Genomic DNA, 17,154 nt, shown 5'->3' on the forward strand with positions numbered 1-17,154 from the left:
GCAAACACCCAGACTGGGGGTGGGTGAGGAGTGGGGTGAAGGGGGGCGTGTGTGGGAACACAAGTATTTTAAAAATGCTGCAAATCTCTACAGCATTTCCCAGAAACCACAAGCACGCGTTCTGCCTGCCAGCAGGGCTCCCGCCACCCCGCTACACTAAGCTGCTGGATTCTCCTCACTGGAGCCTGGGGTGGAGAGCAGCATCGTGGGGTGGGGACCGGTGACCAGTTGGGGTGAGGGCTCCCCTGCTGCCTGGGCAGGCTGCCTGGCGCCTCCTTTGTCCGTCCGGGCAGCGGGTATGGATGTGCCCCAGGCGTCTGCAGCACTGTGGGTGCCCACCGTGCCAGACAGGCACCGCCAAGGAATGGAGTCTTCATGGCCCTCCACCTCTTGCTGTGCAGTTTGGGGGGCGCCCAGCCAACCCCAGAGTCCCGCGTGGTGCTTGGCAGCAGCTTCCGTTCTGTGAAATACAGGGGACAGTGTCAGCAAAGCTTATTTTTTCAGTTGCTGGCTCTAGTTTGGTTGGGAAACTATTTCCTTAGGCCTGGGTCACCACTCTGGCTCCCTTAATCTCCCGCCATATGTTCCTCAGAATCAGGGCATGGCGTTCTGCCCCGGCCTGGCTCGGCCCGGCCGCTTTGCACAAACTCCGGGGCAGGGAAGAACGTGGGGGTGTTTGCCCAGTGTTCTGTACGGCACCCAGTACAGTGCATAGCATGTACGTGCTCCCTAAGTGGTATTTAATTGATCTGGTAAGGATTCAGCCGAACAGAAATGCCTTGAGGGAAGGGCCTGAAAAATAGGAGCAAGAACAAAGATCATGGCTAGCGTTCACTCTGCTTTCATTAGACACTGTTCTAGATGTTTCACACATCTTAACTCATTAAATTTTCCCAGCAACCCTTTGAAGTAGGTATTATAATAACCTGTTTTGCAGATGAGGAAACTGGTTTACAGAGAGGTTAAGGTTCAGTTGCCTACGGTTTCACGGTTATTAAGTGACTGGTCAGGATTTGAACGCAAGGTATCAGCTTCCCGCCCTCCACTATGCATAGGAGAGATAGATATCTAAATATCCATATAGATAGCTATATAGGGCAGGGGAAGGCAGTCTCTGGATATCCTTACGCATCCACCGCCCAGCCCAGGCCTGGGCCTTCTGGTCGCCGCTGCCCTGTCACTGGAAACCTCTTCTCCAGAAGGAAAGGGGAAGCCAGGAGTGACCGACCACCCGTGCTCTGCGGACCGCGTGCTGCAGAAGGGTGTGACTGTCGCTCTCAGTCTCTCCAGAGGATTAGCCGGAGGAAGTGAGCCCAAGTGGCAGCAGGCGGGCTGTAATCTTGTGGGAGCTGGGAGAGGTGCTGGAAAGGTGGCCGAGGGAAGCCGCAGGAAGACAAGTGGCATCTGTCTTGTCAGCCTTCGGGTGTGGTCCCCCGGGGTGGGGGAGGGTGACGCTTTTGCCCCTCAGACATCTCCCCTGCTAGATCCTGGAGGCCGGGCACGTTGCCCCCTCACCTTTCGGGCCTTTACTGACATGCTGGTACTGACCTCTGTAGCATTTGGGGTAGCAAGGTCCCCGGAATGTCACCTCTGACCAAGAACATGTCCTCTTCTGTTGCACAGGGGTGGATGTGTTCTCTCCTAGTGTGCACTGGGGGACAAAGGTGAGGAACACGGCCTGGCAGAGTACCTGGCAGGTGGTGGATGTGCGACGCAGAGGTCTCACTGGCTTCTACCATCGAGTCTCTGCTGTTCCTTGTGTCTATCATGCTTTTCCCTGCCCACCCTCGTGTACTCATACATACGGGCCCCGGTTTGAATATCATTTCCTGAGGGAAGCCTTCCCTGGTCCTCTCAGACCATGTCAGGTCTGCACCTCCTCCTTCTCCTTTATAGCGTTCATCAAGACTGTCATTAATTCGTTATCTTCTTATTTCTGCCATGCTGGAGCACTTGAGAGCAGTGGGTATTTGTTGAAGGAAAGAAGATCGTTCTCTAGTCAGGAACTGGTTTCCCATTCTCTCTGTCTGGGTTCCCTTGGTGAGCTCAGTTTGGGTTCCTAGAACCCTCCCCGCTGACTGTCCTTGGTGACTTGCCTGCAGTGTGTTAGGACTTCGTTTCTTGTGTGCCTGGGCCCTCGGCATCCCTCACACGAGTGGAGGGGAGATGGGCTCTAGGCAGCCAGGAGCAGGGGCCTGGGGAGGGGGCTCTGGGAGGAGGGTCCCTGGGACAGCCTGCCGAAGAAGGCACCAGGCATGGGTGAGAAGCAGATTCAGGGTCACGTGGGGTCACACAGTGTCCGGCCCAGGGGACCTTGGAGGAATGTGCCTGTCTTACTGGCTGCAGGTCTCTGAGGGGGTGGAATGTGGCCTGACAGGGCTCAGGGCGCCTTCTTTCCTTCTGCTTTCCCTGGGCTGCCTGTGTGCTGGAATGTCGGCAGGCTGGGAATTTTCACAGCAAGGATTTTTCCCAGTCAGAGCGACAGATTCCAGCTGGAGCCTGGGGACAGCTCCCGAAGGGGCAGGGGCTGCCGGAGAGTGGGGGGCAGATGCGTGGCAGCCCCAGCTGCTCTGCTCCGGGGGCCTGGACTCGGTTCCCCTCCTCTCAGGGAAATGCAAACATCTGTCTCCCCATTGGGCCAGGCCAGGGGGAGCCTGGGCTTCCGGAGCTGCGGGGCTCAGGAGAGGCAGCAGGAGGCCTTGGGGACCAGAGACTCAACCTCAGTGAGGCAAGAACGTGGCTGGCCGTGTCCCACAGGGCCTCACTTCCTCCAGAGGGTAAGTGCGTCAGGAAGGGGCGCTGCCTCGGATTCCATCCTCAGGTGGGACTGTGCCTGCCAGACCAGGTTCTCAGGGCCTGCAGGGGCCACCCAGCCTTGGCAGGAGGTAGCATCGCCGAGTTTGTCACCTGTATCCGTCCTCCACTCTGTGGGCCGCACAGCACCTCCAGGGCCTGGTTCCCTCTCTTAGTGACCTTTCCAGCCCCTGTGCCCTCTGCCCTCTGAGCTCCATTCTGCTGGCTTCTCCCTCCAATCCCCATTTCTGCAAGAAGCTGACTCACTTCCTCCCTCGCTGCCCAGCTTCTCTCACTGCCGGGCCCTAGGGCAAGTGGGTACCCACAGGGAGGGAGGTTTCTCACAGGGCACTTCCTGGGCTCCCTTCTCTGGCAGCAGGACTGTGAGGCTGCCCCGGCTCTGGGCAGAAGAGGCCTGCAGGTGGGGTGGGCTGGGGAGGGGCCTGGCTCCGGGCTGCAGGGACCAGGTGCCAGTGTCCCCCAAGCCTTGGCACACTCGAGGCAGGATGTCAGGAAACCTTCAGGAGCACCTGCTCCCTGTCACCTGTGGGCTTGGTTCTGTGGAGGAAAAAGGCTGAAGATGTCATCACTGTGATCTGGGAGCTTGTGCTTTCTCTAGAACAGAAGACATCTGCGAAAAGATAGATCTCAGCCCGGAGTGGCGTGGGCTGGAGGCCAAGCAGTGACGGCACTGTCAGGCAGCACGAGACGGTCATGACTCTCTGTGACACCCAGTTTCATGCCCAGTCCCATCCCATCAGGGGGAAAGTGTCTGGAGAGTCCGGTGGAGCCTTCCGGGGACAAGGGGAGGGGAGGGGTCTGATACAATGTCCTTGTTCCCGCTGGCGGCCTGCATCCTGTCCCTGCCCACCCCCAGGTCCCTCATCCGTGGACTGGTTTGGTTATGGAGCCGCCTGCAGAAGCACCGGCTTCAGAGCAGTGAAAGGTTTCCTCCCTGGGTGGGCTGGCATCTTCTGTCTCACCTGGAGTGGCCCAGGCTGTGAGAGCCTGTGTGCCTGGCGCTTCAGGCACGGGAGACCCAGCCTGTGCTGGGCCTGGCACAGCCTTGCATCCTCCTCTGCAGGCAGCCTAGGTTACCTAAAGGACACAGGCACAGGGTAAGGCTGAGGGCCCACTCGCTTGGCCACGCATCAAGATCAATAGAGGCGAGAAGGAAACTGGGTGCACCGCCTGAGAAACCTGGGGGTACGGCTGGCTGTGGGCTGTCTTCCTGGAATCAAGTGGCCAGCAAAATCCTTATTCCCCTTAGCACTTGGCTTTGCCTGGAGGAGCCCTCATTTCTCTGGCAGCCTGCAGTGATCCTGATTCTGGCTTCAGGATTTCTGGACAATGACAGGAGTTTTTTGTTTCGATGAGGTTGTGGGTGGCAGGTGGGAATGAGGCCTAGGCTTGGAGAAGGTGAGGGGTACCAGCCTGAACAACTTGTTTGGTAAAAGGCCCTCACCCTCCGTCGTGGGAGGTGAGCCACCCTGCCTAGTCACACGGATGCCTGTCTGCATTCCTCTCCCAGGGCTTCTTTATTGTTTCCTGCCCCCACCCATCATTTCTTGGCCCTGACCTGGGGACAAGAACCAGGCTCTGTGACGGGACACCCAGTTTGGAAATGGCTTGGCACACGTACACACACACACACACACACACACACACACACACACAGAGCAGAATTTAGCCTGCGTTGTCCTTTTCACCCAGACCCTTCCAAAGCATTTCTGCCATCAGCTTCCAGCCCTTCTAGCCAGCCCTCACCTTCTCTGTGCAGAAGAAGGCTGGCCACAAACCAGAGGACTTGGTTTCTGGGGCAGAAGAAGGCACAGCTTTCCTGTGTTTTATCAGGGCCCTGGGTTCCCCACCCAGCCCCTGTGTCTTCCTTAGATCACTGGTTTTTTTGTGGGTTATTTTTGGGACCACGCCATGCAGCATGTGGAACTTCCCCGACCAGGGATCAAATCCGTGCCCCCTGCATTAGAAGCACGGAGTCTTGACCACTGGACCACCAGGGAAGTCCAGACCACTGGTTCTGAGGTCTCTCTCTGTGCCTCTGAAAGAGGAGCCCCTGCTATAAAGGGCCCCCCCCCTCTTCCACCCCCACCCATTCTCTTCAAAATCCCGAAACTGCAGCTCTTATTGTTGCTGTAGAACCAGATGCTTGGCAAATATGAAGTTGGATGGGAAGGCTGGTTTTGGCTGTACGAACGACTTTCAGCTCATTTGGGGGAGGAGAAGGAAGAGGAAGCCAGCGCAGGCAGAAGGGCCCACAAATCGGGAGTTGTGTATGATTGTGTATGTGTTGTTGATCCATTGGTATGTACTGGGCATGGCACGGACGCTGGAGCCGGACTGCCTGGGTTTGCATCCTGGCTCTGCTGCTGACTGGCTGGGTGACCGTGGGCAAGTTGATTTCTCTGTGCCTCGTTTTCCTCATCTGTAAAATAAGAATACTAGTACTTTCCTTGTGAGGCTGTTCTGAGGATTATTGAATCAACACACGTAAATCACTTAGGATAGTGTTATTGTCGTCATCACTGATCTGTCTCTGATGGCTGAGGAGCACTTGGTGCCTGGGAGCTCGATGGGTCACCTGCCCACAGGAGTGCCACAGCCTGTGGCTCAGCTCATGGAGGGTGGGGTGGGCTTTACTCTTCTCCTTAGGATGGTGCTTCTGCCCAAAGCGCCTTCCAGGTGGAGATAGGGAAATAAGGCCCAGACTGGTCCCCAAGCTTACTCAGGGCCACATGGCAGCCTCAGAGTGGGACTGCTTTGCCCTGGACATCCAGCTGAACCTGTTGGATGCCAGTTTTCAAAACTGTGCTACTTTGCCTGTGATTTCCTTCAGATTCTTGGCTGATACCAATACCTTTCGACGACCAGACTTCTTTCCTATTTGTTTTCCAGTTGAACAAACAATACTCTACTCTCTTGTGGTCTCTTTACAACTTATTGTGTTTCCTCGCACCTGTGTTGCCTCTGACAGCCCATGTGGATTCGGGCTGAGCAGGAATCGAGGCACAGAACAGAGAGGCAGCCCTGACCTGCCAGTTCCCGGGTCTGTTCTCGGCTGCCTCCCTCACACATATGAGCTTGCCCAGATGCTCCCACCTTGGATTTTCTAGCTACTGTATCAAAACCTTTCAAATTAAGTGCCGGTGGTAGAATGTGATAGCAGTCGGATCCGTGCCCTGGTCCCTCCTTCCTCCCAGGGGAGCTTGATTGAGCCTCTGTAGCAAGGTGAGCATGGCCCGGAGTCCTTTCTCCACCACGTCCTCCTCCCCCTCTTCCTCATTTGCTTTATCCATCTGGCATCACAGGGAGGTGTCCGGTTATGGTCCCCACTACCCTATGGCAGAACTCCTAACATTCTGTTCAGTACAAGGCTTCATTGCCTCATTTGCTCTTCAAAGTTCAGGGTTCTGCTGGCACTTCTCTTTCTGGGAGCAGTAACATCAGATGAGTCCAGCAGCGGGTGATGTGGGGAAGCCCTCAGGCCACTACATTCCAGATGTCTTACCCATGCGTGGTCCAGAGACTCTGCAGAAACAAGGAATGATTGTGTGCACTGAGGGGCTTTCTCCCAGGCCTGGGATGCCTTGGGGTGGGGGCTGGCTTCCATTCAGCCTTGCCTTTTCAGCCCTTCTGCATCTGGCTTCTGCTCCCAGGCTGGGGGTTACATTGTGGCTACCGTCCCCTCCCCCACTTCTTTCTGAGGCCTGGGGGTCAAGGCACGGCACACGGGGACAGGAGTCTAAGCAGACTGTGGGACGGGGGTGGGAGAGAACAGCAGGTGGTCAGGGACAACACCTGAAGGAGTCTTTGGCAAGGATGACAAGGACAAGCTGGAAGGGGGATCCTCTGGACCAGACCTGTCCGGTAGAAAGTTCTGCAAAGTGATAAATGTTCTATAGTCTCTGCTTTCCAACTTGGTAGCCATTAGCCACACGTGGCTATTAAGTACTTGAAATGTGGCCAGTGTGACTGAGGAACTGAATTTTAAATTTTATTTCATTTTTAATTTAATCAGAAGCATTCCCTTGTTTCAATTTAAATAGCCACACTTAGCTAGTGGCTACTGTACTGAACAGTGCATCTCTAGACAGATCATTCAGAAAGAAATGGTGGGGTGCTTTTGAACCTTGTCTCGTCTTGCCGTCCCCCCTGGTGAGGCTGGGAGGGTGATGTTTTCTCTTCCTCTCAGGAAGGAAGGCTTGTTCTCTCGGGCAGTTTCTACACTTCACCAACTCGGGAATCCTGATGCCCCAGGGCCAACGGGTCCCTGGCCGTGTGCCACCACAACTGGGGCAGTGCTTCCCCAGCTCGCCAAGCATGTTTTCTGCCCAGCCTGGTAATGCACAGGTGCTCACATGCCCCAGTGGATTTGGCCAGGTCTGTTAATGCAGAGGTGAGGGGTTAGTAGGAAAAGTAGGAGCTTTTGCTTCTCCCTTCCTGCTTCTATGGAGATTGGGTCTGTGCTTTATATTGACTTCAAAGAGTGCTAGAAACAAGCCCAACAGGGGCCTCCGGAGGTGAACACACAGATCCTCAAACATTTATTGAATATCCAGTGTTTGGAGGACACTGAGGCTTATCCAAAGGAGTGTCTCTGACTTTGAGAATAAATAGCACAGGCCTCCAACTCACACCCCGGGAGGCCATACTGATATTTTATTTAAATTGGTGTGGCTGACCCTTAAACTGGGTTTCCTTTTTTTTTATCCTCTGGAAATAGAGAAGAGTTGTCGTTTATGGGAAAAAGAGAAGAACAATTCTCCATTATACTTATTCTCTCCTGTCTGCCAGAGGGGGTGGGGATGGGACTATCACATGTGGTGCATTTAGTAGACTCAGAAGTGCCCCAAGTCTTGGTGGGATTTGGGGCAGGAGGGTGGAGGATGCTGGAAAACCATCCTCAAGGTTGGCCCTTGGCTTTGGGCCTTGTGGGAGCTTGGCAAGCAGAGGCAGTTTGGAAGTCCCCAGGGGCCACGAGGAAATCCCCAGCAGCTGAGAGTCCTCAGGGAGCAGCAGGCCTACTGGAGCCACCAGTCAGGTGGTCTGTCCCCGCAGGCAGCCGGGACCTGACTTCGAGGGGATGGTCTCCTGGTCTTCTCAGAGAAGACAAGCCCAGACTTCCCTGCTTGGGCTCTGTGCCCACGAGATGGCGTGGTGTCAGCAGGCTCTGAGCAAACCTTTGGGTGTGCCAAGGCAGGGGCTGGGGGAGCCCAAAGCCTCAGTGACCACCTCTGGGGCAGTGATCTGGGGCTGGCCACTCCGAGCCCACTGACCCTCCTGGATTGCTTGTCGCAGACCTCTCCCCACCACACGGGCTCAAGGCATCCCTGGAGTCTTCTGTTTATTCATGAAGTCATCCACTCATCTATTTCATTCCATCAATAAGCATTTACTGAGTGCCTGCTATACATAGGGACTGTTTTGGGCTGTGGGGAAGGAGCAGTAATGAAAGCAAAGTCTGCGCCGAGCTCATCTTTGCCTCTTCGGGACGTATCCCTCCAGGGTAAAGGGAGAGGCCATCTTGCCGCTTCTGCCCCCTCAGCCTCCAGCTCCCAGGGGGCGCCTCTTGGGGGCGGGGCCGGGAGGGCGACCCCAAGGAGGTGCTATCCCGCGGCCTGGGCGCCGGCTGGCCCTTGAGAAGGGGGCGGCCGCCCTCTGCCGGGCTCCAGCGGCACTACAGGGCGGGTGCACACCGGGCCTCCAGGCGCATGTGCCGGCCGGGCCCCGCCTCCGACTCCGCCCCTGCGCTGGCGGCAGGGGGCCGTCTGGGCCAGGAAGCGTAGGCCTCAAGGGTTGGGGGCGGGGCCGGGGGTTGACTCCGCCGCAACCCAGCAGGCAACTCCTGGGCGGGGTTGTGTGGGCCCATCCCTGCGCGTGCAGCTTTGGTCTCGGTGAGTTTCCTCTCAGATCTCCTCCCGCTCCCTGCGGCCATCACTAGGTTTCCAGAGGGTCTGTTCCCTTCCTTTGGGATCCACTGGTTATTGATGCCCAGTAAAATTTCAGAAAGAAACCTTGGTATCTCAAAGAGTCCCAGTCACTGTCTACTGACACACTTACACTGTTATTTTATAGGAGAGAAGACATTTCTTACACCTCCCCCCCAAAAAAAAAGGTAATAAAGAATGCATCTGTGTGGTGGTGGGGAGTCTCCAGGAAGCATAAATGCTCCAGGCCCTCCCCAGCCCTGAGAGCATAGTGCTGGAAACAAGACTCCCCCCAACTTCCTTAAATAAAGAGTTCTATTAGTGACACTTTATACATTGCAAATTAGTCATAACACAAGCACTACATAATTAGTATCCATTTATGGAGACAGTGTTTATAGCCCCCCCTCCTTTTCTTTTCTTTTTTTTTTTTGTGGTACGCGGGCCTCTCACTGTTGTGGCGTCTCCCCTTGCGGAGCACAGGCTCCAGATGCACAGGCTCAGTGGCCATGGCTCACGGGCCCAGCTGCTCCACGGCATGTGGGATCTTCCCGGACCTGGGCACGAACCTGTGTCCCCTGCATGGTGTCCCCTGCATCTGCAGGCGGATTCTCAACCACTGCGCCACCAGCGAAGCCCTCCCCCTTTTCTTTTTCTTTTTTTTTTTTTTTTTTTTGTGGTATGTGGGCCTCTCACTGTTGTGGCCTTTCCCGTTGCGGAGCACAGGCTCCGGAGGCGCAGGCTCAGCGGCCATGGCTCACGGGCCCAGCCGCCATGTGGGATCTTCCCGGACCGGGGCACGAACCTGTGTCCCCTGCATTAGCAGGCGGATTCTCAACCACTGCGCCACCAGGGAAGCCCTCCCCCTTTTCTTTTAAGAGTTTTGATTTAAAGGGAAACTAGAAAGACACATGGGGTCAGAGGAGTATTCTTTCATTAAAATGCTAATTAGAACCTCAGTCTCAATGTTTTACAAACTACCTCCCTCTAAACCAGCCTCAAGAAGTTCACAGTCTAGTTGTAAGGGGATGAAACAAACAAAAAAACTCCAAAACAGGCATTGTGCTTCCCCACAGTGTTCACCGTGAGGTATTACACATCATCATTAGTTGCAAGAGTGAACGACTTACTCCTCAGAGCCTCCTGTCTAGCCTGCTCCCAGCTCTGCTTAACCACTTTGCCTGACCCAGTGCCCGAAACAGAGCCAAGGCCCTTTCACTCACCCAACACTACCAATGTGGGAGAGCAGAGTAGTTGAAGTTGTTACTCATTCTGGTTATTCCTTTGTTCCCCATTCTTTTCTGCGAGGTGAATTGCATGTGTACCTTTCAGATCAGTTAGTTAAATCCAATGGATATTTGTTGAACACCTACTATGCGCCTGGTTCTGGGGAGTACGATGGTATCTAAAGGAAGTAGGAAATCGTCCCTGTTCTCCAGGGGGATAAGCGTAAACACATGACACAAATAGATTACCATCAAAACATCAGTTTAGTCATGGCATATACTCATTAAACTTCAATAAATTCAATTACAGTTCCCCGCCCGCAATCCGAAACTACAGCGTTCCTATGAAACCTTTTGGAAGCTGAAATGGTGTAAAGAAGCAATGACCTTAAGGCACATTTTGCTAATGGATGCATTTTTAAAAATCGAGATAAAGCACACATACAGATTCACTTCAAAGCTATGACGGTTTGATGCTGAGTGCTGAGTGCTGAGTGTAGTTCCTGGGGACGGAGCTTGGCAGTGCTGCCCTGCGTGTGTCCTGCCTCTATAACGCTTGCTGCAAAACAAACACTGGACACTATTTTTGTCCTTAGCATTTTTTTGTAAAAGTGAAAATCCTCTTCAGATTTCTTTTGCTTATCGGAAACAGGTACTAATGTATGCCTTTTGTAAAAGCCAAGTGGCATAAAACAAACCTTCAAACAATGGAGGATACCTGTATGTGGTTGTGTAGGAAACTATATATTCCTGTAGTCTGAAATTGTAACCTTTGTATTTTGTATACTTTTATTCAGTGCTGTACATGACTGTATACATTATGCTTTCAGATATATAGAATGGTATATACAAACCCATGTGTACTATACTTTGTGAGCAAGTTTAGGGATTTTTAAGAGTAATTTTGACTATATTCTATTTTTGCCTTACATGCTGACTTTAGAATCGAATCCCACATGGTATGGCTCCCCTGTATGTAATAGAGCACCGTGTTGAGTATACTCAAGAACCACCATGCATATGTGCTGATGTTTAGGTATAGACAGTGAACACTGTGGGTTTTTTTTTTTTTTCACTACACTGTGGTTTTTAATAATAATTTAATCACTGCTGACAATTTGCCAGGCCTAATGCTAGGTGTTTCCATGTACTTCTTTTTTTATTTTTTATTTTTTTTTTATTTTTATTGAAAAAACATCTTTATTGGAGTATAACTGTTTTACAATAGTGTGTTAGTTTTTCCTTTACAACAAAGTGAATCAGTTATACATATACATATGTTCCCATATCTCTTCCCTCTTGCATCACCCTCTCTCCCACCCTCCCTATCCCACCCCTCTAGATGGTCACAAAGCCCTGAGCTGATCTCCCTGTGCTATGCTGCAGCTTCCCACTAGCTATCTAATTTACATTTGATAGTGTATATATGTCCCTGCCACTCTCTCACTTCGTCACAGCTTACCCTTCCCCCTCCCCATATCCTCAAGTCCATGCTCTAGTAAGTCTGTGTTTTATTCCCGTCCTACCACTAATCTCTTCATGACATTTTTTTTTTCCTTAGAGTCCATATATATGTGTTAGCATACGGTATTTGTTTTTCTCCTTCTGACTTACTTCACTCTGTATGACAGACTCCAGGTCCATCCACCTCATTATAAATAACTCAGTTTCATTTCTTTTTATGGCTGAGTAATATTCCATTGTATATATGTGCCACATCTTCTTTATCCATTCATCTGTGGATGGACACTTAGGTTGCTTCCATGTCCTGGCTATTGTAAATAGAGCTGCAATGAACATTTTGGTACATGACTCTTTTTGAATTATGGTTTTCTCAGGGTATATGCCCAGTAGTGGGATTGCTGGGTCATAAGGTAGTTCTATTTGTAGTTTTTTAAGGAACCTCCATACTGTTCTCCATAGCGGCTGTATCAATTTACATTCCCACCAGCAGTGCAAGATGTTCCCTTTTCTCCACACCCTCTCCAGCATTTATTGTTTCTAGAGTTTTTGATGATGGCCAATCTGACCGGTGTGAGATGATATCTCATTGTAGTTTGGATTTGCATTTCTCTAATGATTAATGAGGTTGAGCATTCTTTCATGTGTTTGTTAGCAATCTGTATATCTTCTTTGGAGAAATGTCTATTTAGTTCTTCTGCCCATTTTTGGATTGGGTTGTTTTTTTGTTATTGAGCTGCATGAGTTGCTTATAAATTTTGGAGATTAATCCTTTGTCAGTTGCTTCATTTGCAAATATTTTCTCCCATTCTGAGGGTTGTCTTTTGGTCTTGTTTATGGTATCCTTTGCTGTGCAAAAGCTTTTAAGTTTCATTCTGTCCCATTTGTTTATTTTTGTTTTTATTTCCATTTCTCTAGGAGATGGGTCAAAAAGGATCTTGCTGTGATTGATGTCATAGAGTGTTCTGCCTATGTTTTCCTCTAAGAGTTTGATAGTGTCTGGCCTTACATTTAGGTCTTTAACCCATTTTGAGTTTATTTTTGTGTGTGGTGTTAGGGAGTGTTCTAATTTCATACTTTTACATGTAGCTGTCCAGTTTTCCCAGCACCACTTATTGAAGAGGCTGTCTTTTTTCCACTGTATATCCTTCCCTCCTTTAATGAACACTGTGGGTTTTTTTATTTTTCCACTACACTGTGGTTTTTAATAATCATTTAATCACTGCTGACCATTTGCCAGGCCTAATGCTAGGTGCTTTCCATGTACTTCTTTTTTTAAAAAATAAATTTATTTATTTTTGGTTGTGTTGGGTCTTCGTTGCTGCACTTGGGCTTTCTCTAGTTGCGGTGAGTGGGGGCAACTGTTCATTGCGGTGCGCGGGCTTCTCATTGCAGTGTCTTCTCTTGCTGCTAAGCACAGGCTCTAGGCGCCCGGGCTCAGAAGTTGTGGCTCACGGGCTCTAGAGCGCAGGCTCAGTCGTGTGGCGCATGGGCTTATTTGCTCCGCGGCATGTGGGATCTTCCCGGACCAGGGCTTGAACCCGTGTCCCCTGCATTGACAGGTGGATTCTTAACCACTGTGCCACCAGGGAAGTCCCACTATTTTTTTTTTTTTAATTCTCATGACAACCCCATAAGGTAAGTGTACTATTATAAGGCAAAAAGTGGAAAGTCTAAAAAAATCGAGTAACTCCCTTAGGTCAGACTGCAAGAAAGAGGCCGAGCTGGGATTCAGACTTTGCACTCTGTTACCATGCAGGTCTTGGGTTTGGGGAAAGGCTTCATGAAGGAGGTGGAACTCAAGATGGGCTTTGAGAAATGGGGAAGGTGGAGGGGCCGGTGGAGAGGCTTTCATAAGTTAAGGCTCTGTGGGAGTTGAGGGCAGGGAGCCATGGGAAGATCTTCCTGAGAGAGTGAGAGCCTGGAGGGCTGGGGAGAGGGTGAGGGTGAGAGGAAGGTGAGGGTGAAGCGCCGAGGAGGGCCCAGATTGTGGCTGTCCATAGGGGGAGGCTGACGGGCCTGGAGGTGGTCCGGCTGGCCGTGGGAGTGACCGCGTGGCCCCCAGAGCCATAGGGCAAAGGCTTAAGGACCAGGTCCTGAGACAGCACTGAGCTTTGAGCAGCAGCGGGGCTCATGGTGACTATACGTGAAGCTGAGTGTGCTGCCAGGGCCCGTTTCCCCCCCAAATGAAGAGGCTTCCCTTTTCACTAAGGGAAGTGAAACTGCCCTGAGATGGTCTCTGTCAGTAACACCAAGCATCTCAGAGACAGAATGGACAGGATCTAGTCATCTGGGTGGGAACTCGGAATGGATGAGCCCACGGTTACTGCTAGTAAGTCAGACAAGACTGTGCAGATGAAGTGACACTCGGTCACCCAGAAGTCATCTTCCAGGGCACTGCCCAATGGCAGGTGAGCCTCGAAGGCGCTCAAGCAGCCAACGTAAAGAACACTGAGTCTGCGTGTGAAAACCCAGCCCTTTCACTCACAGGAGAGGCTGTGTGTTCGCTGACATCCCTCCCACTCGTTCTGCTCTGGACTCTTCTATCAGGCTTGGTTATCTGGCTTTACAGCCTCTGGCAGAAACTGCATATTAGAAGGAGGGGAGACTGCTCAAGACAGCCATGCTGACAGGCAGAGTGACAGCCGATGGTCTGGCAGGGGTAGGGGACAAAAGAACTAAACAGCAGATACAGACACAAAGGGCGTCTGGCCTTCCTAACACGGGCGTGGCCTGAGGCTTCAGGTTGACTGCAGTGCCGAGCTGGGGCTGGTGCCCTTGGAGAGGGGTTTGGGGTGTTGGTGGGGCAGAAGCCAGGCTGTAAGTCAGGAGCTCAGAGTTGAAGATGTTAGAGATGAGTTCAGAGTATCTTACCAAAGAAAGTTAGAGAGTCTATAAAATGTTTGTTATTTTTATGATTGGAAATAGTAATAGAATTTAGAAAACTACTTAAAATAGAAAGTGTTTTGTCCCTTAAAGGGGGTAGGCTTCAGTTACCTGAAAATTTTGCTCGTGATGCCTCTCCCCCACCCCAGTGATCACAGATAGATAATAATTGTTAAAACGTACTGAAAACATAAGGGCTGGACCCTGTTCTTAGGGCTTTGCAAGTACTAATTCATTTAATCCCGACAATAACCCTATGTAGTAGGCACTATTATTTCCCCCATTTTACAGGTGACGAAATGGAAGCACAGAGTGAAGTCGTGTAGTTTACTGCATGGAAGAGCCAAGATTGAACCGGGCAGTCTGGCTCTGGAGGCCTCACTAACTTAACCGCAGTACAGTGCGAATAATTCCTTTAAAGCAGTGGCTCTCAGAATCACCTAGAGAAGGCTGGTAAAAACTCAGCATAAAAACATGCTGAGTTTCTGATTCAGTAGGTCTGAGGTGGGGCCCTAGAATTTATATTTCCTTTTTTTTTTTTTTTTTTTTTTTTTTGTGCCGTACGCGGGCCTCTCACTGTTGTGGCCTCTCCCGTTGCGGAGCACAGGCTCTGGACGCTCAGGCTCATTGGCCATGGTTCAATGCGGCCCAGCCACTCCGCGGCATGTGGGATCTTCCCGGACCGGGGCACGAACCCATGTCCCCTGCATCGGCAGGCGGACTCTCAACCACTGCGCCACCAGGGAAGCCCTAGAATTTATATTGCTAACAAGTTCCTAGGTGATGCTGATCCTGCTGGTCTGGAGACCACATTTTGAAAACCAAAGCCCTTTCACTGACTGAGACTTCACCAATTTCATGCTAAGAGAATCAGTGCAGCATAATCCTCATTTTGCAGTTGAGGGAAATCTAAGTCACCTGCCCATGGTCACACAGCTAAGTCATTCATTCCTTCATTCACTGACTCTCTCATTGATATAAAAAATGGGCACCTCTGCACTAGGCCTTATGTTGACCTTCCAGTCAAGCAGCTCTCAGCTGTGGCTGTATGTAAGAATCACCGGGGGAGCTTTTAAAAATCCCAGTGCCCGGGCCGCCCTCCCAGACCAATTAAATCAGAAACTAGGGGGAAGAGGTGGGATCCAGGCATCAGTATTTTTAAAGTCCCACTGGGGATTTCAGTGTGCCACTGAGGCAAGTGGCACCACTGTGTCAAGAAAGCACTGGAGGTACGAAGACCTGTGACATGGCACATGCCCCCGAAGGGCCAGACCATCTCCCCGGGAAGACACACCACTCCCTAGAAAGCAGAATCACGAGCCCAGCGTCCTAGTGGCTTGTACAGCGAGTGGCAGGTAGGAGCTGGAGCTGGGCTTTGGTCCTCTTGGGTAGAGCTTAGCAGCCTCTTCACAGAGAAAGTAATAGTTTACAGGACCCACTGGGCTCACAGGACCGGCCAGGGTGACAGGCCTGGGTCTCCAGACACCCCGTTGGGCATTGGTTAGGAGACAGCTCTGCTCTGGCTTCTCAGCAGCCCCCCTCCCCCTCCCCCTTCCCCTCCCCCCTCCCCCTCCCCCACGCTTTTTCTTCCTGGAGAGGAAGAGGGAGGGAACGACTGTTTCCTTTTTTGCTGCAGAGCTGACAGCTTCTGAGACAGCTTCAAAAGACCTGTCTTTTGGCTCCTTCCCACCTGCGCCCATCTCCCATTTCAGCCTCACGTGTGTCCCCAGCCCTGGTCTGGGCACCCTGTGGTGCTAACTGAAGAGCCAGGCCCGGTTTCTCTTCGTGAGGAACGCTGGCCTCTCACTGGCAGCCCTCGCTTATCCGCCAGACACCCAAGATTTCCTCTGTCTGCAGGGCCAAGGCCCACCCACCACGCCCCACCTACCCCACCTACCCCACCCTCCTCTGTGCCTGCGCAGTCACTGGCTGCGTGGGAGAGGGATGTCTACGCAGAGCGTGCAATTGATCCTGTGCATGTCCCTGGTGTATTTATTACAGGGAGGCGGCCACAGTGGGCCTCAGACTGATCGTGCGGGTCTCTGCTCCTGCTGGACTTTACAGGATGGCTGTGTTTGCGCACAGTGGGCCGCGGGCCCTGTGTGTTGTATTGGATGTGATGTTAGTGGTTGTCTTGGCCTCTGCCGCAGTAATTAGATGGCCGGGGTGAGCCTATGATTTGTGTGTTCTCAGGAACACTGTGCTGTGATCGAGTGTTCATGCGTGCTGGGGTGTGTGTGTGTGTGTGTGTGTACACGTGAACGCGCATGTGCGTGTCTTGACCCTGGCCTGTGGGGCTGGGGGCTGCAGGTCTCAAATTCCTCTGCTATTTTTAGGGGCCATATCAGCTCAGCTGTCGGGAGCCTGGGTGTGTGTCAGTCGGAAAGTCTCACCCTCCCCGTCCCTTGCCCCTAACCCTCCAACACTGCCTGCCCCCCACCCCACGGCCTCACTCCAAGAGCCTCCTACTCCTCTTCCACGCGTGCCGTATCACCCTCTCCTCCCTCCCAGCATACCTGGTACCCGCAGTCCTCCAGGCCACTCTCTCACTCTCTCCCACTGGCTCTGGCCAGGGTTGGGCAGCTCTGGACGGGAGGGGCCTGGAGAGAGGGAGGGGAACAGGGGCGGGGCTGCTGCCAGTGCTATTTTGAGCTGCTAACGGAGCAGCATCGGAGAGGAGACTCCTTGCTCTGGCCTGCTCCAGGCCAGGCTATGCGGGTGAGTGTCCCTCTGACCCCCCACCCCGGAAACATCCCAGGCTCCTCATGCTGTTTCCTCATTTAGGAAAGGAGGGGACTTTTTGTTATTTCCCTCGAGGTGGCTGAAGTAGGTGGGGAGGGAGG

The 17,154-nt window shown here is 52.3% G+C and overlaps 1 protein-coding gene across 21 annotated transcripts in view; it reads left to right on the forward strand.

Annotated features, from left to right (window-relative positions):
* The window catches only part of MYO18A (myosin XVIIIA), a 96,531-nt gene that overhangs the window by 18,999 nt on the left and 60,378 nt on the right, over positions 1–17,154 (forward strand). Inside the window, exon 1 of one of the 21 annotated variants that reach the window (XM_067021644.1) lies at positions 16,962–17,029. The exons of 18 other annotated variants lie outside the window; for them this stretch is intronic. In XM_067021644.1, the coding sequence (XP_066877745.1) occupies positions 17,024–17,029 (6 nt within the window). In that variant the 5' untranslated portion in view covers positions 16,962–17,023. Of the gene's footprint in view, positions 1–16,961; positions 17,030–17,154 lie in introns of those variants that run through there. 2 more of the 21 variants (XM_067021634.1, XM_067021633.1) reach the window with 2 other exon arrangements.

Source organism: Kogia breviceps, chromosome 19 (genome assembly GCF_026419965.1).
Source record: "Kogia breviceps isolate mKogBre1 chromosome 19, mKogBre1 haplotype 1, whole genome shotgun sequence".
In the NCBI taxonomy this organism is placed as follows: Eukaryota; Metazoa; Chordata; class Mammalia; order Artiodactyla; family Physeteridae; genus Kogia; species Kogia breviceps.